We start from the raw sequence: 22649 nt of genomic DNA on the forward strand, positions 1-22649 counted from the left end.
GCTGTGGGATGCTATGTTTGCCCAAGTGCCTCTTGAGCTTGCTTATGATTGTGTTGCTCTTCATGGCTAGCAGGTGGTCCATTTCAAATCAACCAGAGTATGCGTCAACAACAAAAACAGAAAATGCTGGAAAAACTCAGCAGGTCTGACAGCATCTGTGGAGAGAGAATAGAGCCAATGTTTCAAATCTGGATGATCCTTGGTCAGAGCTAAAGACAAAGAAGATAGGACAAGATTTATTCTATGAGGGTGGGGGGTGGTTGGGGAGGGGCTGTAATTGGGCAAAGGGAATGTAAATGGTGATGATAAAGGCTGAGAAAGGTGCTAAGAGCATCCATTAAGAGATCGGAATGTGTAAATGGCAGAAGAAAGTCGCAGATTCTCACAGGACAACCTGTGGAATGTGGCAGCTGGTCTGCGGGGTTGGGGGGGGAGTGTGGCGGGGTGAGGGGAGGTTTTTGGAAGATAAGATGGAGTGAAATTTCAGGAGTGAAAAAGTAAAAATAAGAATATGATCTGATGCCCCACGCCATACCAACAACTTGAGGGGTGACCTGATGGAAGTTCACAAAATTGTGAGAGGCATAGACAGAATGGATAGTTGGAGTTTTTTTCCGTGCTTAACCTGAAATGGGTGATTGGAGACTTGAATGGTGAGGAAGGAGGAGATAAAGGGGCAGGTGTTGCACCCTCTGCGATTGCAGAACAGGACATGCTGTTGTAAGGGAGAGGAAGAGAAAAAATTCAAGCAGGAGGCCACAGCTGTGCAGGGTCCATAGGGTCCTCTCTGAATCCCAGGAAAGAAGTGTGTCTGATGTCTTTATTTCACAAAGGAGGTTTTCACCAAAATTGATGACACCAATTGCAGAGTCTCAGCTGAGACTCAGAGCCCGCTCGCCTGCGAATAGCAAGGTTCTGGATTCAAATCCCACTCCAGGACTTTAGCACATAAATCAAGCCTGGAACACCAGTATAGTGCTGAGGGAGTTCCGCACAGTTGAAGCTACCACCTTCCAGGTAAAATTTTAAACCAAGGTTCTATTTGCCTGCTCCAGAGAAAGTAAAAAATCACATGGCACTATTTTGGAGTCCCACAACACCAGGTTAAAGTCCAACAGGTTTATTTGGTAGCACAAGCCACTAGCTTTCGGAGCGCTGCCCCTTCATCAGGTGAGTGGGAGTTCTGTTCACAAACAGGGCATATAAAGACACAAACTCAATTTACAAAATAATGGTTGGAATGCGAGTCTTTACAGGTAATCAAGTCTTAAAGGTACAGACAATGTGAGTGGAGAGAGGGTTAAGCACAGGTTAAAGAGATGTGTATTGTCTCCAGCCAGGACAGTTAGTGAGATTTTGCAAGCCCAGGCAAGTCGTAGGGGTTACAGATAGTGTGACATGAACCCAAGATCCCGGTTGAGGCCGTCCTCATGTGTGCTGAAATTGGCTATCAGTCTCTGCTCAGCGACTCTGCATTGTTGTGTGTCATGAAGGCCGCCTTGGAGAACGCTTACCCGAAGATCAGAGGCCGAATGCCCGTGACCGCTTACCTGTAAAGACTCGCATTCCAAACAGTATTTTGTAAATTGAGTTTGTGTCTTTATATGCCCTGCTTGTGAACAGAACTCCCACTCACCTGATGAAGGGGTAGTGCTCCGAAAGCTAGTGGCTTGTGCTACCAAATAAACCTGTTGGACTTTAACCTGGCGTTGTGAGACTTCTTACTGTGTTTACCCCAGTCCAATGCCGGCATCTCCACATCATGACTATTTTGAAGAGCAGGGGAGTTATCCCCAGTGTCCTGGCTAATATTTGCTCTACAATTGATATCACAAAAAATAGATTGCCTGGTCATTGTGATATTGCTGTTTGACAGAGTTTGCTGAGTGCAAGCTTGCTGCTGCATTTCCCACATTTCCTAGTAAGCAAACACAAAGACAACAGATAAGTGAAACTTATTACAGAGTGTAAAAATGATAATTTGCTGAGTGAGGGAATATAGTCCAGGAGGGGAGGAAGGAACATGTAAGTGTTTGGTTGGTGAGCATTTTTTTCTCAGTTATTTTTCAAAACTTGTGTCATTTATTAGATATTAAGCGGGGGGTGGGGGGGGGTGCGGATTCGTCAGTACCATTCAAATGGGGCACTGGGGCTAAAATGAGATTCCCAATGGGCGTCAAACCCATTGTCATTTGCCTGGCCGGCTCCGCTGGCCCCAATCAGGTTCCTGCCGCCAGGAGCTGAGCCAATTGCGGATGCATACCACAGGGCGAGGAGGTTTTCACAGTTTTAACCAGGAATTTGAGCAGAGGAGTCGCATTGTAATTTATTCTGATCTTGTTATACATATATATATATATTATTCTTTATTTGACAATAAAGTCTTTTATTGTTTAAAGCCACATCGGGTCACCCTCAATCTATTACAATGTCCATCTGGACCCCTGTTGAATCAGCAATCCATTCACAATCTGGCCTATCTCTGCGTTCACTTAATGGTCCCCAGGCGTATCTGAATTCCTCTCATTCACAAGGTATGTTAGTTTAGTTTTAGGTTATTTATTAGTGTCATAAGTAGGCTTGAATTAACACTGCAATGAAGTTATGTGAAAATCCCCTAATCGCCACACTCCGGCGCCTGTTCGGGTACACTGAGAGAAAATTTAGCATGGCCAATGCACCTAACCAGCACGTCTTTCGGACTGTGGGAGGAAACTCACACAGACACGGGGAGAACATGCAGACTCCACACAGTCACCCAAGCCAGGAATCGAACCCGGGTCCTTGGCGCTGTGAGGCAGCAGTGCTAACCACTGTGCCACCATGTCACCCCAAGTGCACCAAGGGCTCTCCCCCTTGTAAGCCTGGATGAGCACAAGCTGTTGGCTCACCCCGTGGAACTCCATTCATTGACAGTCACACAACCGATGAGGGAGGGGCATCGCTGAGGTCAGATGCCCCAGTTGCAGCTGAAAGATGTGCTGGTAGACAGCCCATGTCACATCAAAAACCTCATCGCTGCTCTCTGCTCCTGCCCCGCAGTTGCTCCCTCTGGTCTCATCCTTACCCCACTTCATGTCATTTATAGTCTCAGAGCCCTCCTGGAGACCATAAGTTGTTTTCTCACAAGACTCTCACTTTAACCACTGGCTATATGACTCAATGCAGCAAAGGTTCCAGCAAAGGCACACATCTCTCACTAACCATAATCTTTAGTCTGTGAGTGTGAAGAGCTGTGTTAATACCCGCCAAGCTCTCTTCATTGAGGCGACAAGCGGCCAGACCTGGTGCTTAGTGGGGTCTGGGATGAAATGTCCACGATAAACCACAGAGCCTTTCCAGGAGACGGGTGGCAGGGTGGAGGATGCAACATTAATGGGACTTGAACTGGACCTCATATAAAATCCCTCGGGGTTGTTTCATCAGGCAGGGAGAATGCTCGCCACACGAGCCCCAACCCAACGGCAATCCTTGACCTGAGGACCCCTGGCCTAGCCCGAGACCCCACAAGACCCTGTACCCATGGACAACCCCCCCCCCCCCCACCCCCGCTCTACCCCGCAGCATGGCAATGGCTGACCCGCTCTATTAGATCTTGGAGGTTGCTCGTTCGCCCTTGCAACTGTTGTGCCTGAACCACACTTGAAGGGACCAGTAGTGATTCGTGCCTGTGTGCCTTCCCACTAGAGAGGTGTGAGGGCCAAGTGCCTGCATGCCGCAGGGATCGGTACTGGGGCCTCAACTATTTACCATTTATATAGACGATCTGGAGGAGGGGACTGAATGTAGGGTAACAAAATTTGCAGATGACACAAAGATAAGTGGAAAAGTGAATCGTGTGGAGGGCGTAGAAGGTCTGCAGAGAGATTTGGACAGGCTGAGTGAGTGGGCGAGGATCTGGCAGATGGAGTATAATGTTAACACATGCGAGGTTATTCACTTTGGAAGAAATAATAGCAAATTGGATTATTATCTAAATGGAAAGAAATTACAACATGCTGCTGTGCAGAGGGACCTGGGGGTCCTTGTGCATGAGACACAAAAACCCAGTCTGCAGGTGCAACAGGTGATCAAGAAGGCAAATGGGATGTTGGCCTATATCGCAAGGGGGATAGAATATAAAAGCAGAGATGTCTTGCTGCATCTGTACAGGGCATTGGTGAGGCCACAGCTGGAATACTGTGTGCAGTATTGGTCCCCTTATTTACGGAAGGATATATTGGCCTTGGAGGGAGTGCAGAGAAGGTTCACCAGGTTGATACCAGAGATGGGGGGTGTTGATTATGAGGAGAGACTGAGCAGATTGTACTCATTGGAATTTAGAAGGCTGAGGGGGGATCTTATAGAGACCTATAAGATAATGAAGGGGCTAGATAGGGTAGAGGTGGAGAGATTCTTTCCACTTAGAAAGGAAACTAGAACTAGAGGGCACGGCCTCAAAATAAAGGGGGGTCAGTTTAGGACAGAGTTGAGGAGGAACTTCTTCTCTCAGAGGGTGGTGAATCTCTGGAATTCTCTGCCCACTGAAGTGGTGGAGGCTACCTCGTTGAATATGTTTAAATCACGGATAGATGGATTCCTGATTGGTAAGGGAATTAGGGGTTATAGGGATCAGGCGGGTAAGTGGAACTGATCCACTTCAGATCAGCCATGATCTTATTGAATGGCGGGGCTAGATGGCCTACTCCTGCTCCTATTTCTTATGTTCTTATGTTCAAACTCGCTAATGAGATTGAAATCCAGTCAATCTCACGTTAGTCGCACCATTAGAAAGAGGCAGGAGGAATTGCAAACTGTTTGACGCTGGGTGTCAAACCGATCTTTAGGCCTGCACACTATTCTCCAGGATCGGCACAATCTGCAACAGGCACGGCGAGGTCGGAGAATCATCCCCATTATTAGAAAAGCTCTGGTTCTTTTGGAAATGATAGGCTTGGCAACCTTGCAAATGTAGTCCTAACAGAACAGACAATGGGATATGGGCAGGGCTGGATTTATGGCATGCCACAGTGAGGTCAAGGAGAATAAGGAGCCTTAATGATGAAACTATGATTCGGCAGGGACAAGGCTAGCCCATAGCAATGGTGAGTGCTGACGCCTGCGATCGTGGTTGTTTGCTCAGGCTAGGGTAAAGAATCAGGGTGGCTAATGAGGTTAAACCGAGGCTTTACCTGATACAATTTTTCAAAGCCATCTGAGCCCTTTGGCTAAGATGAAGCATTAGATCAAGTCCAGGAGGAACCCAAGATGCAATATCCTTGTCTTGTCAGCTTGGTTCAGGTTTGTCCCTCATGTGGGGATCTTGTCAGCCCGGTCAGGTCGTCAAAGTTTCGGTAGGGGAACATGTGGCAAATAGTGACCACAACTCTGTTAACTTTAGGATAGTAATGGACAAGGATGAGTGCTGTCCTACGGGCAGGGTGCTAAATTGGGGGAAGGCTGACTATAGCTGGATTAACACAGTAAGAAGTTTAACAACACCAGGTTAAAGTCCAACAGGTTTATTTGGTAGCAAAAGCCACACAAGCTTTCGAGGCTCTGAGCCCCTTCTTCAGGTGAGTGGGAATTCTGTTCACAAACAGAACTTATAAGACACAGACTCAATTTACATGAATAATGGTTGGAATGCGAATACTTACAACTAATCCAGTCTTTAAGAAACAAAACAATGGGAGTGGAGAGAGCATCAAGACAGGCTAAAAAGATGTGTATTGTCTCCAGACAAGACAGCCAGTGAAACTCTGCAGGTCCACGCAACTGTGGGAGTTACAAATAGTGTGACATAAATTCTGATTCTAGGATCGCATGATAAAGACTCAGGAGGAAAAAAGCAGAAATATTTATGTGAAATAGTGTGACATAAACCCAATATCCCGGTTGAGGCCGTCCTTGTGTGTGCGGAACCTGGCTATCAGTTTCTGCTCCGCGACTCTGCGCTGTCGTGTGTCGCGAAGGCCGCCTTGGAGAACGCTTACCCGAATATCAGAGGCCGAATGCCCGTGACCGCTGAAGTGCTCCCCAACAGGAAGAGAACAGTCTTGCCTGGTGATTGTCGAGCGGTGTTCATTCATCTTCAAGCGGTGTTCATTCATCTTGTCTGGAGACAATACACATCTTTTTAGCCTGTCTTGATGCTCTCTCCACTCCCATTGTTTTGTTTCTTAAAGACTGGATTAGTTGTAAGTATTCGCATTCCAACCATTATTCATGTAAATTGAGTCTGTGTCTTATAAGTTCTGTTTGTGAACAGAATTCCCACTCACCTGAAGAAGGGGCTCAGAGCCTCGAAAGCTTGTGTGGCTTTTGCTACCAAATAAACCTGTTGGACTTTAACCTGGTGTTGTTAAACTTCTTACTGTGTTTACCCCAGTCCAACGCCGGCATCTCCACATTATAGCTGGATTAGGCAGGAATTGGTGGATGTTGATTGGGAGAGGATGTTCGAGGGTAAGTCCGCGTCTGGCATGTGGGAGTCTTTTAAGGAACTATTGATAAGGCTGCAGGATAGGCATGTGCCTGTAAAAAGGAAAGATAGGAAAGGTAGGATTCGAGAGCCGTGGATAACCAGGGAAATTGAGGATCTGATTAAAATGAAAAGGGAGGCGTACGTTAAGTCCAGGCAACTGAAAACAGATGGAGCTCTGGAGGAATACAGAGAGAGTAGGAAAGATCTCAAACGGGGAGTTAGAAGGGCAAAAAGAGGTCACGAGATGTTCTTGGCAGGCAGGATTAAGGAGAATCCTAAGGCATTCTATTCATACGTTAGGAACAAAAGAGTTGTCAGGGAGAAAATCGGACCTCTCAGGGACAAAGGAGGGGAATTATGCTTAGAACCCAAGGGAATAGGGGAGATCCTAAATGAATACTTTGCATCGGTATTCACGAAGGAGAGGGGCGTGTTAACCGGGAGTGTCTCGGAGGGAGGTGTTGACCCGTTAGAGAAAATCTCCATTACAAGAGAGGAAGTGTTAGGTTTTTTAGGGAACATTAAAACTGACAAAGCCCCAGGGCCTGATGGCATCTATCCTCGACTGCTCAGGGAGACGAGAGGTGAAATTGCTGGGCCTCTGACGGAAATCTTTGTCGCTTCTTTGGACACGGGTGAGGTCCCTGAGGATTGGAGGATAGCGAATGTGGTCCCGTTGTTTAAGAAGGGTAGCAGGGATAACCCAGGAAATTATAGGCCGGTGAGCTTGACGTCCGTGGTGGGGAAGTTGTTGGAGAGGATTCTTAGAGACAGGATGTATGTGCATTTAGAACGGAACAATCTCATTAGTGACAGACAGCATGGTTTTGTGAGAGGGAGGTCGTGCCTTACAAATTTGGTGGAGTTTTTTGAGGAAGTGACAAAAACGGTTGATGGAGGAAGGGCCGTGGATGTCGTCTATATGGATTTCAGTAAGGCATTTGACAAGGTCCCACATGGCAGGTTGGTTAAGAAGGTTAAGGCTCATGGGATACAAGGAGAAGTGGCTAGATGGGTGGAGAACTGGCTTGGCCATAGGAGACAGAGGGTAGTGGTCGAAGGGTCTTTTTCCGGCTGGAGGTCTGTGACCAGTGGTGTTCCGCAGGGCTCTGTACTGGGACCTCTGCTATTTGTGATATATATAAATGATTTGGAAGAAGGTGTAACTGGTGTAATCAGCAAGTTTGCGGATGACACGAAGATGGCTGGAATTGCGGATAGCAAAGAGCATTGTCGGGCAATACAGCAGGATATAGATAGGCTGGAAAATTGGGCGGAGAGGTGGCAGATGGAATTTAATCCGGATAAATGCGAAGTGATGCATTTTGGAAGAAATAATGTAGGGAGGAGTTATACAATAAATGGCAGAGCCATCAGGAGTATAGAAACACAGAGGGACCTAGGTGTGCAAGTCCACAAATCCTTGAAGGTGGCAACACAGGTGGAGAAGGTGGTGAAGAAGGCATATGGTATGCTTGCCTTTATAGGACGGGGTATAGAGTATAAAAGCTGGAGTCTGATGATGCAGCTGTATAGAACGCTGGTTAGGCCACATTTGGAGTACTGCGTCCAGTTCTGGTCGCCGCACTACCAGAAGGACGTGGAGGCATTGGAGAGAGTGCAGAGAAGGTTTACCAGGATGTTGCCTGGTATGGAGGGTCTTAGCTATGAGGAGAGATTGGGTAGACTGGGGTTGTTCTCCTTGGAAAGACGGAGAATGAGGGGAGATCTAATAGAGGTATACAAGATTATGAAGGGTATAGATAGGGTGAACAGTGGGAAGATTTTTCCCAGGTCGGAGGTGACGATCACGAGGGGTCACGGGCTCAAGCTGAGAGGGGCGAAGTATAACTCAGACATCAGAGGGACGTTTTTTACACAGAGGGTGGTGGGGGCCTGGAATGCGCTGCCAAGTAGGGTGGTGGAGGCAGGCACGCTGACATCGTTTAAGACTTACCTGGATAGTCACATGAGCAGCCTGGGAATGGAGGGATACAAACGATTGGTCTAGTTGGACCAAGGAGCGGCACAGGCTTGGAGGGCCGAAGGGCCTGTTTCCTGTGCTGTACTGTTCTTTGTTCTTTGGTTGGATTAAATTTGAACTGGCATTTTTGATTAGAAATAAGGTACTTATAAAAACGACTGTTTGCAGCTACTGAGGATGTGATTTGTAACGTTGACAAGGGTGGTTTCAGTGCTTCTGGCTAGATTTTTTTCTAGGGTAGTTTGTCCTAGAGTTGGAAACCCATTGGGAGAGGTGGGCACCGAGTTAGGAGGTCCCAGAACGTGGCCAAAATATTTCCTCTATTGGATATTTATGACAGAAACACCACATTGGCGCATTGGAAAAGTGTTTTCCGGTTCAGCCAAGCTTTGAAACCATTCTTTACGACAGAAAACGAAAATGAAACACCCGCGACTATCTTCTTCAATATCTGCCTCTGGTAAAGCAAAAAGTCGCTGGTTTGATGCGATGTGGTCCGTGGGATCGTTTCACTCAAACTATCCGCGGAGGTTTTATTGCAGAGCAAGCAGCGTTCAGCTAGGACTGAGGCGGTGACAGAGGAGAATGGAGTCTGTGGAGAAGCGCTATGATCCCAATGACACCACTTTGAAATTTGTAAAGAGAAAGGACGAGATCACAGGTAAAATACCAATCGCTGCACATCGGCAGCGTTACACCTTGAAAGTAAAGATAAAGGAGTTGAACGATTGCAACGTCAGTAAACGATAGCGTATGTTTGTATGCAGCACCTTAAATAGAAAGGTGGTTTCACAGTTTTAAAATAAAACATGCCCCGAGCCACTTTCCGAGATAGTTTGGTTCAGATAGCCAAAATCTTTTAAAGCAGTCGACTTTAGGGGAGCGTCTTAAAGGCGGAAAGTGAGGAAGGTTAGGCAGGGAATTCCAACACTTGGGGCTCAGGCAATTGGTGGGTGCAGCAATTAAAATCAGGGATGCTCAAGATACAAGAAGATATGTGTGAGGGCTGGAGGAGATTACAGAGTGGGAAAGGTGAGGCCATGCAGGGATTTGTAAATATTGTAAAATCACATTTAAACTTGAATGAAGTTGAAGGTAGGAAGTGTGAGGCGATGCATTTAGGTCAGAAAAACATTGCGATACAATACAAAATAAGTGGGAAAACTCTAAAGGGTGCACAGGAGCAGAGGGACCTGGGTGGATATGTGTATCAGTCATTAAAGTTGGCAGGAGAGAGTGGTTAATAAAACATACAGTATGTTTTATTAACCACTCTTAGTATCTTAGGCTTTATTAATATGGTAAGGAGTCTAACAACACCAGGTTAAAGTCCAACAGGTTATTTGGTAGCAAACGCCAGGTTTATTTGGTAGCAAAGCGTTTGCTACCAAATAAACCTGTTGGACTTTAACCTGGTGTTGTTAGACTCCTTACTGTGTTTACCCCAGTCCAACGCCGGCATCTCCACATCTTTATTAATATGGACATGGCGTTCAAGAGCCAAGAGGTTATGCTGAATTTGCATCGGACATTATTTAGACCTCAGCTGGAGTATTGTGTACAGTTCTGGGTGTCACGTTCTGGGTGTCACGCTTTAGGAAGAATAGGAATGCATTGGAGAGTGCAGAAGAGGTTCCCAACAATGGTTCCAGGGATAAGGATAGATTGGAGAGGTTGGGACGCTCTCCTTGGAGGGAAGAAGTCCTGCCTGCCATAGGTGTGGGTGGGGGATGGACCATGCAAAGGTCCATTGTCCTCGGGTGGAATTTTCTTGTCCTGGGGCCAGAAAATCCCACCAAAGTGTCAGGGGGATTAGCAGGGTAAATGCGTGGGGTTAGGGGGATAAGGCCTGGTGGGAGTATTGTCAGTGCAGGCTCCATGGGCCAAATGGTTTCCTTCTGCACTGTAGGGATTCTAAGAGATCGGATAGAGGTGTTCATAATTATGAGGGGGGTGGACAGAGTAGATATGGAAAAACTGTCCCCACTTGTAAAAGGATCAAGAATGAGAGGGCACAGATTTTAAATGATTTGGAAACAAAGCAAATGTAATGTGAGAAAAACCTTTTTCACACAATGGGCAGGGCTTCCAACCACGCTCGGCCCAAAACCAGAAAATCCCATCCGAGGTCAATGGACCTTTGCATGGTCTAGCCCCTGCCTGCTATGATTCCCATGGCGGACAGGATGGGAAAATTCACCCTAATGAATGATTTGGGTCTGCAGTGCACTGCCTGGAAGTGTGTTAAAGACAGGTTCAATCAAGGCATTCAGGGGGGAATTGGATGATTAGTCCAATTGGAACAATGTGCAGGGTAAAGGGCAAGTGAATGGCACTAAATCATGATGCTCATTTGGAGTGCCAGTACAGACGCGATGGACCGAAAGGCCTCCTCTGCATTGTGACAATTCTGTGATTTTGTAAATTGGAGCTCTGTTTCTCAGATCAAGTTGCAGATACCCAATTCTAATGTGCATTCATATGCCATTTAGATGCATTTAGACATTTGCAATTGAAAATAAGATACCATAACATTTTGGGTGATAATGATATTTCTAAAGGGGCATTTCCTTCATTTAATAACACTCTCAGACATACCTGGATATGCTTAAGTTAATCATTATATTATATGTTTATAAGCATTGGGAGAAAAGGAATTGTTGGCCAAGTTGTCACTTGAACGTTCCTTTCATCGCCATCATTTTAAACTATTTTTTCCCTATATAGATCAATTTTCTTTCAACTGTTTCAGGATGTTTTTACTAAATTTTTTCGAACAAAAAGTTTAAAAAAAATATGTGGGTAGCATTTTCTTTGGCCCAGATTTTGCAGTGAAACTGTCTGCATTCGCTGTCATTAATCCAGTGAAAGTGACATTAGCTTCTGGAGTCCACATGTGTAGAATGTGTAGAATGTGGGGGTAGGGCCTGGGTGGGATTGTGGTCGGTGCAGACTCGATGGGCCGAATGGCCTCCTTCTGCACTGTAGGGTTTCTATGATTCTATGATGAATTCTTCTGACAATCTAAAGGTTGGTGCCTGTGGTCGTTTGCTTCTCCAGACGGTGTGCTTTACATTATTTTAGCTTCGACCTTAATCCAAATATGATCATTTATTTTGTTACCTGAAAATATGAATTAAAAATGAAGGATATTAAATGTTTTTACTTACGGATTTGTTGAGTCTGATAGGCTGCTTACCTGCTTACTGACATCACTGCTGCTACACGCCAAGATATTCCCTTAACCTAGCACCAGATTTAAACTACTGTCAGGAAAGGAGAAAATCACACCACAAAGATTGCTCGATCCTTGTGGACATATTTCTTGAAGGTCAGCAGCGAGTGTCTTTTCTTCACAACTGCCTGCAAAATTTGGCCAGTGTTATTTTAAACAATAGACTTTATTGGTCATGATTCTAATCCCAGAATTGTTACAGCACAGAAGGAGGCCATTTGGCTCATCGTGCTGCTCCAGCTCTCCAAATGAGCATCATGACTTAGTGCCATTCCTCTGCCTTTTCCCAGTACCCCTGCCCATTGTTCCGATACAAATAATCATCTATTGCCTTCTGAATGCCTTGATTGAACCTGCCCTCACCACACTTCTAGTCAGGGCATTGCAGACCCCAACCACTCACTGTGTGAAAAAAAATTGCTTTTTTTGCAAATCACTTTAAATATGTGCCCTTTCTTGATCCTTTTACAAGCAGGAACAGTTTCTCCCTATGTCCAGCCCTTTCATGATTTTGAATATCTCTATCAAATCTCCTCTTAGCCTGCTTCTCTCCAAGAAGAACAGTTCCAACATCTCCAATCTATCCTCATAACTGACGTTTCTCATCCTTGGAACCATTCCTGTAAACCTCTCCTGTACTCTCTCCAATGCGTCCACATACTTCCTATTGTCTGGCACCCAGAACTGTACACAGTACTCCAGTTGGGTTTAACTAGTGTTATGTATAAGTTCCGCCTAACCTCTTTACTGTTGTGCTTTATGCCACATTTTAATAAAGCCCAGAATACTATATGCTTTATTAATTGCTTTCCACCTGTCCTGCATTAATGATTTGTGCACCCAGGTCCCTCTGATCCTATACCCCCTTAAGAATTTTATCCGTTTTAATTTTTCTCTCCATTTTTTCCTACCAAAATGCATCACTTCACACTTCTCTGCATTGAACTTCATTTGTCATCTATCTGCCCACTCCACCTTCTTGTTGATGTCCCTTTCAAGTTCTATACTGCCCTTTTCACAGTTTACAATATTTCCAAGTTTTGTGTAATCCATAACCTTTGAAACTACCCCCTGCACACCAAGATCTAGATCATTAATATGTATTAGGAAAAGCAAGAGTCCCAGTATCGATCCCCGGGGGAAACCACAACAAACCTTCCTCCAGCCCAAGTTTCCATTGACCATTATTGTCTGTTTCCAATTATTCAATTTTGTATCCACATTGCTACTGCCCCTTTCACTCCATTTGCTATAACTTTTCTCGCAAGTTTGTTGTGTGGCACTGCATTGAATGCCTTCTGAAAGTCCAAATACACCACATCAACAGCATTACCCTCATTGATCCTTTCTGTTACCGCTTCAAAAAAAGTTAAACATGATTTCCCCTTTAGCAATCCCGCTGGCTCTCCCTAATCAACCCACATTTTTCCAATTGACGACTAATTCTATCCCTCATAATTGTTTCTAGAGGCTCGCCCATCACTGATGTTAAACTGACTGGTCTGTAATTGCTGGGGCTATCTTTACAACCTGTTTTGGACAAAAGGATAACATTTGCATTTCTCAAGTCCTCTGGCACCTCGAGAGAAGACTGGAAGATTATCGCTAGTGCTCCTGCAATTTCCATTCTCTCTTCCTTCAATATCCTTGGATGCATCTCATCATGTCCCCAGAGCATGTCAACCTTAAATACTGACAGTCTATTCATCACTTTCTCCTTATCGATTTTGAATCTTTCTAGGTACAGAGTTTCCTTGTCTGTCTCCATGGCTTAGGCAGCATCTATCTTCTTGGTAAAGACAGATGCAAAGTATTTATTTAATACCTCATCCATGCCTCAGCCTCCATATCTAAATTCCTTTTTAGATCCCTAATCAGCCCTACTCCTCCTTTGACCACCCTTTCACTATTTATACGCTGGTAGAAGACTTTGGGATTCCCTTTATGTTGGATGCTTGCCTTTTCTCATAATCCTTCTTCAATTCTCTAATGTGCTTTTTCCCCTCTGAACCTTCTGTATTCCTCTTGGCTCTCAACTGTATTTTCTACCTGACACCTGTCATAAGCACACTTTTTATTCCTTAATTTCTATCGCCTTTTTTGTCCAGGGAGCTCTGGATTTGTTTGCCTACCTTTTCCTTTTAAAAGAAAATACCTTGACTGTGCCTGGACCATTTCTGTTTTGAAGGCAGTTCATTGTTCAGCAGCAGTTTTTCCCGCCAACCTCTCATTCCAGTCTAACCAGCCCAGCTCCATTCTTGCTGCATTGAAGTTGGCTCTCCCCCAGTTAACTACTTTTACTCTGGATTGCCTATTATCCTTTTCTGTCATCATCCTAAAACTTACAATACAATGAGTGCTGTCTCCTAAAACTTCCCCCATTGACAATTGATCTACCTGGCCCACCTCATGTCCAAGAACCAGGTCTAACAATGCATCCTTTCTTGCTGGATTGAACATTCTCCTGGACACAATCTAGGAATGTTTGCCCCTTTCACTCTTTATACTACCACTATCCCAATCTATATGTAGGTAATTAAAGTTCCTCAAAATAACTATTCCATAATGTGTGCATCTACATAGAACATAGAACAGCACAGCACAGGAACTGGCCCTTCCAAACATGATGCCAAACTAAACTAATCCCTTCTGCCTGCCCTCTCTTTGTAATTTTCCTGTAGTTTTGTTCCTCTACATCCTTCCCACTGATTGGTGGTATATAGACCACACCTAGCAATGTAATTGCACACTTTTTGTTCCTTAGCTGTAGCTAAATTGAATCTGCCCTTGAAGCCTCTGGGACATCCTCTTTCTCCAGCACAGCATTACTTTCCTTAATCAGTACTGACACCCCACCTCCTTTCCTTCCATTCCTATCTTTATTGAACACCTTATACCTAGGAACATTGAACACCCTCTTCTGTCCTTCCTTCAGTCAGGCCTCTGTTATTGCCACAATATCATATTTCCACAATGCAATCTGTGTCTGTAACTCTCCAATGTTATTTACTATGCTCCGTGCATTCGCAAACATCCGCAGTAACCCTGATTTAGACGCCATTACTTTTTCCTTTACTCCAACTTCACCAATTAACTTACTGTTCTCTATGCTGGTGCTTTCTACCCCTCCTAATATTTTATGCATCCTGACATTGCTCTTCAATATTTCCTCTCTATTCCCACACCTTTGCTGAGTTAGTTTAAAGCCCTCCCAATAGCACTCGCAAACCGCCTCATAATAAACTCAGTCCCAGCTCTATTCAGCTGCAACCGTCCGACTTGTGCCCATGCCATATCCCTCAGAGCCAGTCTCTGTGTCCCAGGAACTTAAACCCCTCTCTCCTGCACCATTTTCCCAGTCACGCATTCATCTGCCTTATCCTCCTAATTCTGTACTCATGAAATGAAAGATGTCTATTTCAGGAGACGATGACCCAGATGTTCTGAGAATAGAAATGTCCTGTGGACATGCTGTCGACCCCAATTCACTCACTTTATGGTGTCGGAGCCTGATAGACCAGGTCAGTGTCTTGGACAAGATTGATCAATTTTTAAAAAGTGATCGTTAACAGTGATATTTTTAAAATATAGTTTTCAATTTCTATTCAAGGGTCATTTCACATTCCACTGCCCAGCTGAAAAGGCAGGCACTAAGGAGAAATGTAACAAGAAATGGTCCTATGTGGAGGTTTGCAGAAATGCATTGCTGACGGTTCTGGAAAGGCGGTTGTTTGAAGAGAAGGTTGCCACATATGCTGCTGCAAAATACTGTGACTACAAATTGGTAATCCAGCCCCGGCAATTCATATTTATTGTTAGCAATAAATAGGGGACATTGCAGGAATTGGGAAAATTCTGAAGTCAGTGTGGAGTGAGAATATTTAAAAAATAAGGCAATCAGAATGGTTGATTCAGGCAGGATCACAACACTTTTGTCGGCCTATTAGAAACATTTTTAATTGAAACAAAAGCAGGTGGGGTGGGATTTTCCTGCTGCACCTGCCCCAAAACTGGAAAATCCCTCTTGCGGTCAATGCACCTTTGCATGGTCCATCCCCTGCCCACTACAATTCCCGTGGTGGGTGAAACAGGAAAATTCCCCCTGTAATCTCTGAAGACATTTTTTTATGGTGAGAAATATTGAAAAGGCTGTGTTGTATAAAGGGTTAGCAGATGAGACATGTTAATGTACAACATAGATGATGATGGACATCAGTCAGTCATGTGTTAGACTCTCTCTCTGTTGAGGTTAGAATGACGTGGAGATGCCGGCGTTGGACTGGGGTAAGCACAGTAAGAAGTCTCACAACACCAGGTTAAAGTCCAACAGGTTTATTTGGTAGCAAATACCATAAGCTTTCGGAGCAATGCTCCTCTCCTCGATATGTCCTGGAAAGAACCAGCAGAGTAGGGGGGGGGCACAGTTCGGAGGGAGTTGCCCTGGGAGTCCTCAACATCAAAGTCTCATGGCATCAAGTCAAATGTGGGCAAGGAAATCTCCTGGTCATACCTTACTCCCTCAGCTGATGAATCAGTACACCTCTATGTTGAACACCACTTGGAGGAAGCACTGACGAAGGAGCATTGATCCGAAAGCTTATGGTATTTGCTACCAAATAAACCTGTTGGACTTTAACCTGGTGTTGTGAGACTTCTTACTGAGGTTAGAATGCCATGCATACTATTCTGTAACCTGTTAGGATGTGGTACTAATAAAACAATTGCGAAGCAGATAACATAAGCAGATATCTACAGTCTGTGAAAACAAAGTCCCACGTCTAGAGTCCAAGGTAGAGGGACCCATCTCAGAACATAGTGGCCGTTTTGGAGACATCGATGCAAAAATACATCAGTAATATTGAAGGAACTACTGAGTGAAGGAACATTTGAAGAAATCTTGGCAGAAGAAGGAGGCACACTGGAGGGAGGTAATGATGATTGTACCTGGTGAGCAGTCTGTGACCTTGCCCCACCTATTTGACTACTTTGAGGGCCCACAGGGACACCAACGCGAATTATGGAAATGCAATGTTCTCCACAACCAAGCAGCACAGATCTTCACAAAAAAGAGTCAAAGCTTCAAACAGCGCCTTTCTTTATCTTTCTCTCCAATGGGCAGACAGTGGCGTAGTGGTATGGTCATTGGATTAGTGATCCAGAGACCCAGGGTAATGCTCTGGGGACCTGGGTTTGAATCCCACCACAAAAAATGGTCAATTTAAATTTAAAAATCTGGAATTAAAAGTTCATGAAACCATAAATACCTATCAGGTTTACTGATACCCCTTAGGGAAGGAAATCTGTGATTCTTAACTGGACTGGCCTACATGTAACTCCAAACCCAAGATATGTGATTGACTCTTAAATGCCATCAGAAATGGCTTATCGAACCGCATGAAGTCTAAAAGCAATGGAACCGGATGACCATCCGGCATGGACCTAGACACCAAAAATGACAATGGCAAACTTGGTCATGCCAGATCTACAAAGTCCTCCTTACTAATATCTGGGGAGAGCTGCCTCACAGACTGGTAAAGTGACAGCCTGATATAGTCACACTCACAGAATCATACCTTACAGATAATGTCCCAGACACCATCACCTCTCCTCGATATGTCCTGGAAAGAACCAGCAGAGTAGGGGGGGCACAGTTCGGAGGGAGTTGCCCTGGGAGTCCTCAACATCAAGTCAAATGTGGGCAAGGAAATCTCCTGGTCATACCTTACTCCCTCAGCTGATGAATCAGTACACCTCTATGTTGAACAACACTTGGAGGAAGCACTGAAGCTGGCAAGGGCGCAGAATGTACTCTGGATGGGGGCTTCATCAGCTAGAGTGGATCAATAGCACCAGCAGAGACCAGGCTGGCCGGGTCCTGAGGGACACAGCTGCTAGATTGGGACTGCAACAGGTCATGAAGGAACTAACAAGAGGGAAAACATTCTTGACCTCATCCTCACCAACCTGCCTGCAGACACGTCCATCCATAATTGTATCGGTAGGAGTGACTGTCACGCAGTCCTTCTGGAGACAAAGTCCCATCTTCACATTGAGGGTACCCTCCATCACGTTGTGTGGCACTACCATTGTGATAAAAGGGATAGACTTTGAACAGATCTAGCAATTCAAGACAAGGCTTCACGAGGCACTGTGGCCCACCACAATCTGCAATGTTATGGCCCAGCATATCCCCCACTTTACCATTAGCACCAAGTCAGGAGATCAACCCTGGTTCAATGAACAATGCAGGAGGACGTGCCAGGAGCAACACCAGATTTGAAAAAAAAGGGGTCCTGAAGCTATAATGCAGGAGTACTTTGTGTGCCAATCAGCATAAGCAGCAAGTAATAGGCACAGCTAAGCGATTCAACAACCAAAGGATCAGATCTAAGCCCTGCAGCTCTGCCACATCCAGTTATGAATGCTGGTGAACAATTATACAGTTCATTAGAGGAGGAAGCTCCACAAATATCCCCAACCACAATGACGGAAGGGCCCAGCACATCAGTGCAAAAGATAAAGTTTTGCAAACGTTGATGTGAATGCTAAGATGATTTTGATATCAAACAAACTATTTCCACCAGAATATCTGTTTTTGTTCATTTCATTATTCTGTCTTTTTGTGTCCCGAATGTACGCATTCTGTAAAACAAAATACTTTAAATAAAGTATGCTGTGGAAGATAAAGTGTAGGAACTGTGAATGTTGACAAGTTTTCAACACTCTTTCTGTCTTGATATTTATAATTTTTATGGTTTTTTTTAAGTGCCCTGGATGTAGAAGTTGTGTTGAACGAGACGATCTGACAAACCTGTCAGTCAGATGTACAATCTGTACGGCTGAGAAAGGAAAGTGTTATGATTTCTGCTGGCAATGTATGAAGCAGTGGAAGGGTCCAGTACCACGCTTTGATCGATGTGGCAATGAAGACTGCGCCAATATCCAGCTGGAAACCCTAAAAAACTGTGCCACAAAGGTTTTACCCTACAGCAACATTAAGCAATGTCCCGAGATTCGTGCATGCCCTATATGTGGATTGCTGATAGAGCATAAAGATAAGTGCAAATACATCTTATGCATCAGATGTCATGTATCATTTTGCTTTGCGTGCCTTCGGTATGAACGGATTTGTAACAAATCATCTCACTATGCTACTGCTTGTGCTAAACCTGTGGCTCCAAGGCAAACAAGTATCCCTGTGTGGAATCAAAGTTAAAATTCAAACTCTCTAACTTCTGATGAATCTTCCTGTTAGTTAGCTTAATTAGTTAAGCAAATGATGAGTCTAAGATTGCATGAATATATGAAAAGGCCAATCACATAAATCAATTATTCACAATGCATGTAATTTAGTTTTCTAATGAGTGTCATGTTAGTTTGCTAATTGTTGTAAGGAGGGATTTGATAAGCTAAAGATATGATGATTTGTTCTGATGATTCTATGCTAAGATGTGCTGCAAAGCAAATAAATAAATATTATAACTGACATTTTGCCAAGAAAATCATTTTTGAATACTTTCTTCTCTAATTAATGTAAACTGCAGCATTTGCTCTTCATAATCTCAGTGTAAGCATGGGACAGAAATTAAAGTCTGGTGTTATCTTTTTCTATTCCTCATTTTTCTGTAGATGTCAGTGTAGCTTTACAATTGTTGTCTGACACCATTACAAATTACAATTGGGCTATATTTTTCAACGATTATATTGTTCTCATAGGAATGCTTAATGCACTTGTGCTAAATCACGCTTGACTCTTAATTGAAAACTATATAAAACAAACATTCTAAAAAAAGTAAACAGTGCATGCTGAAACTGGCAACAGCACATTTTAACTTGTGAAATGGGGACGGCACAGTGGCACAGTGGTTAGCACTGCTGCCTCACGGTGCCTGGGACCCGGGTTCAATTCCGGCCTTGGGTGACTGTCTGTGTAGAGTTTGCATGTTCTCCCCGCATCTGCATGAATTTGCTCCAGTTTCCTCCCACAGTCCAAAAATGTGCAGGTTACATGGATTGGCCATGGTAAAAATTGCCCCTTAGTGTCAGGGGGATTAAGAGGGTAAATACATGGGGTTACGGGGATAAGGCCCAGATGGGATTGTTGTCAGTGCAGGCTCGATGGGTTGAATGGCCTCCTTCTGTACTGTAGGGATTCTATATGATTCTATAAAATGTCTCAAGTTATCTATAACTTGACTCAAGTCAAACAACATAGCGAGAACATCATACTGAATATGAAATTATCCTGCACAGGCACAGATCTCACTCAGACCTGTGTCTATGCAGTTCTTAACTGAGAAGCCGAGCTGATCACAATGGCATATTGAGTTTATTAATGACCTGGTGAAATGGTTAATCTGTAGCACAGACAGGGCATGATCTTATTGGTCGTTCGCACCACACACCCGCTGCAGTGAGGTCGGAGAATTTGGCGTCCAGCCAAATCTCCTTTCACTGCTGTGGGATGGGAAAATCCAATCGGAATGAAGTGTGGTAACATTCCGGCCAAATATGTATCAAAGTTAACTTGGTTATCAGGAGGGAGATTTCCTGAAATGCCAATAAATATTCAGCTGAACTTTGTCCATCAGCTCTTATGGATCTAAAACAGTGGTAGTAACTTAGGCTACTGATTGGGCCGATTGAGTGGCCTTTCTTCATCGCAGTGGGCTGCAAGATTGAAATTGGGCTTGTTCACGAATCATGAACCCATGAATAAGATTAAATATGTTCAGTGGCGGATTTGCACTTTGTGGGGCCCCGCGTTCACCTTTATTTCTGGGGCTCCATCCAATAATGTTCAGCCTCTCCCCCAAATGGTGTTGTGCCCCTCCTGACCCTGCTGACTCTCGCCCCACAGAGAGGCACAAGCCACAAAAATACACAAATTGATCACTGCTTATCTACTTTAGTGCTATTTAACTTGTAAAAATGTGCCTGTATGACTAATTGTTGAATTGAAATCCAAGCTTATCTCTTGTCAGAATGACAATAAAGATGGTTAATGTTGCGATGCGTATTTTTTTTGCGTACCTTTTGGTATTTTTATTCCAAACAAAAAACCTAATTCAAATTAGATCCAAATCCCACCTAGGGTGGCACGGTGGCACAGTGGTTAGCACTGCTGCATCACCGCGCCAGGGATCCAGGTTCAATTCCAGCCTTGGGTTACTGTCTGTGTGGAATTTGCACATTCTCCCTGTGTCAGATTTTTGGGCGGGTAAATATGTGGGGGTAGGGCCTCGGTGGGATTATGGTCGGTGCAGACTCGATGGGCCGAATGGCCTCCTTCTGCACTGTAGGGTTTCTATGATCTATGAGTAAATTAATGGATTCACCATACTTTTCACATTGTATTTAACACGTTTGAGCACTTCTTGAATATATTTCTTTACACTTGTACATAGGGTTACTTAACCAGTAGTGGAACTCTATTAGATAGATATTGCTTGTTTATAGTCCAGGATGGAAGAGAGGGAGAATCTCCCAAATGTCTCTGATGATGTCACCACATAACCATGTGGCACACTACACAGAGACGCATTGGTTTACATGACATAACAGTAACATTATGAAGTCATATAGTCATATAGGGGCGGGACGGAGGCACAGTGGTTAGGACTGCTGCCTCACAGTGCCAGGGACCTGGGTTCGATTCCCTGCTTGGGTGGCTGTCTGTGTGGAGTCTGCACTTTCTCCCCGTGTCTGCATGGGTTTCCTCCGGGTGCTCCGGTTTCCTCTCACAGAGCGAAAGATGTGCTGGTTAGGTGCATTGGCCATGCTAAATTCTCCCTCAGTGCACCAGAACAGACACTGGAGTGTGGCGACTAGCTGAATTTTGCAGTAACTGCATTGCAGTGTTAATGCAAGCCTACTTGTGACACTAATAATAAACTTTAAACTTTTCAGTTCTAGCAATAATAATGAATCATAATCGTAGAGTCATAGGAGGCAATTTTGAGCCTACACTCTCACAAAGTGTAGTGATAGAAGGCTATTCAAGCAACTGGAGGCCGGTGTCTAGTGGTGTACCATGGGTATCAGTACTGCGTTTGTTATATACAGAAATGATATAGGTGAAAATGTGGGGGGAATGTTAAGCAAGTTTGCAGATGACACTAAGATCGGTAGGGTGGTTAATAGTGAAGATGTTTGTTGGCTACAGGAAGATATAAATGGTTTGGTCAGATGGGTAGAGCAGTGGCAGATGGCATTTAACCCTGAAAAGTGTGAGATGGGTTGTACAGAGCATTGGTTAGACCACAGCTGGACTACTATGTGCAGGAAGGATGTGATAGAGGGGGTACAAAGGAAGTTTACCAGGACCTCAATGAATCCAGCAGCAAACCAAAATCAAATGCTTACTCAAAGTTTAATGTAAAAATATCAGCAATTTGAAAACTAGGGCTCAGTTTTTTGCCACGATTGGAAGGCTTTCCAACATGGCAAAATACCAGAAACCCCTGAAAATCATAAATCCCACCCATAAACAGGTCATTGCACATGATTGGGATTGGAGATGGGGTATGTTCCTGCACGCACTTTTACACAGGGAGCTGACCCTTTAAATCAACTTCCTCGACTGAGTATGATTTTGGTTGGCCAGGAGTGTGAAACCTGAGATGTGCAGATTAGAACAGGTAAGATGGATTTGAATTTTGTGGATTTGTTTTAGTCAAGGTACCCATTGGAGTGTACCCCTTTGGATCTGATTCTGCAACACACTAAGGGAGGTCAGGTGTCCTTTGGGAAAGGTCAGATTGGAGTTGCTAACAGTAAGCATAATGTGTGTAAAAATGCACAAACTCATTACTGTCAAGCTCATTGAAATTATCAACAGAATTGACAACAGTTATCAACAGTTATCAAAATCAACTGTGTGGATTTTCAGCGCCCTGTCACAGGAACCAGTCAAAGCTGTCAGAAATGCTAGTCACAGACACCTGTCAAAGAAAGCTCTCAAG

General features: G+C 44.3%; 1 protein-coding gene across 1 annotated transcript; it reads left to right on the top strand.

Moving 5' to 3' along the window:
* The first annotated feature begins 8854 nt into the window (after positions 1-8854).
* On the top strand, positions 8855-20695 carry LOC144484293 (E3 ubiquitin-protein ligase DDB_G0292642-like). The gene is made up of 4 exons (XM_078202825.1): positions 8855-9111; positions 15109-15206; positions 15296-15469; positions 18452-20695. The coding sequence occupies exons 1-4, from the start codon at positions 9036-9038 to the stop codon at positions 18899-18901; spliced, it is 798 nt and encodes a 265-aa protein (XP_078058951.1). The 5' UTR covers positions 8855-9035; the 3' UTR covers positions 18902-20695.
* Positions 20696-22649: the final 1954 nt, after the last annotated feature.

Source organism: Mustelus asterias, chromosome 3 (assembly GCF_964213995.1).
Source record: "Mustelus asterias chromosome 3, sMusAst1.hap1.1, whole genome shotgun sequence".
NCBI classification, from domain to species: domain Eukaryota; kingdom Metazoa; phylum Chordata; class Chondrichthyes; order Carcharhiniformes; family Triakidae; genus Mustelus; species Mustelus asterias.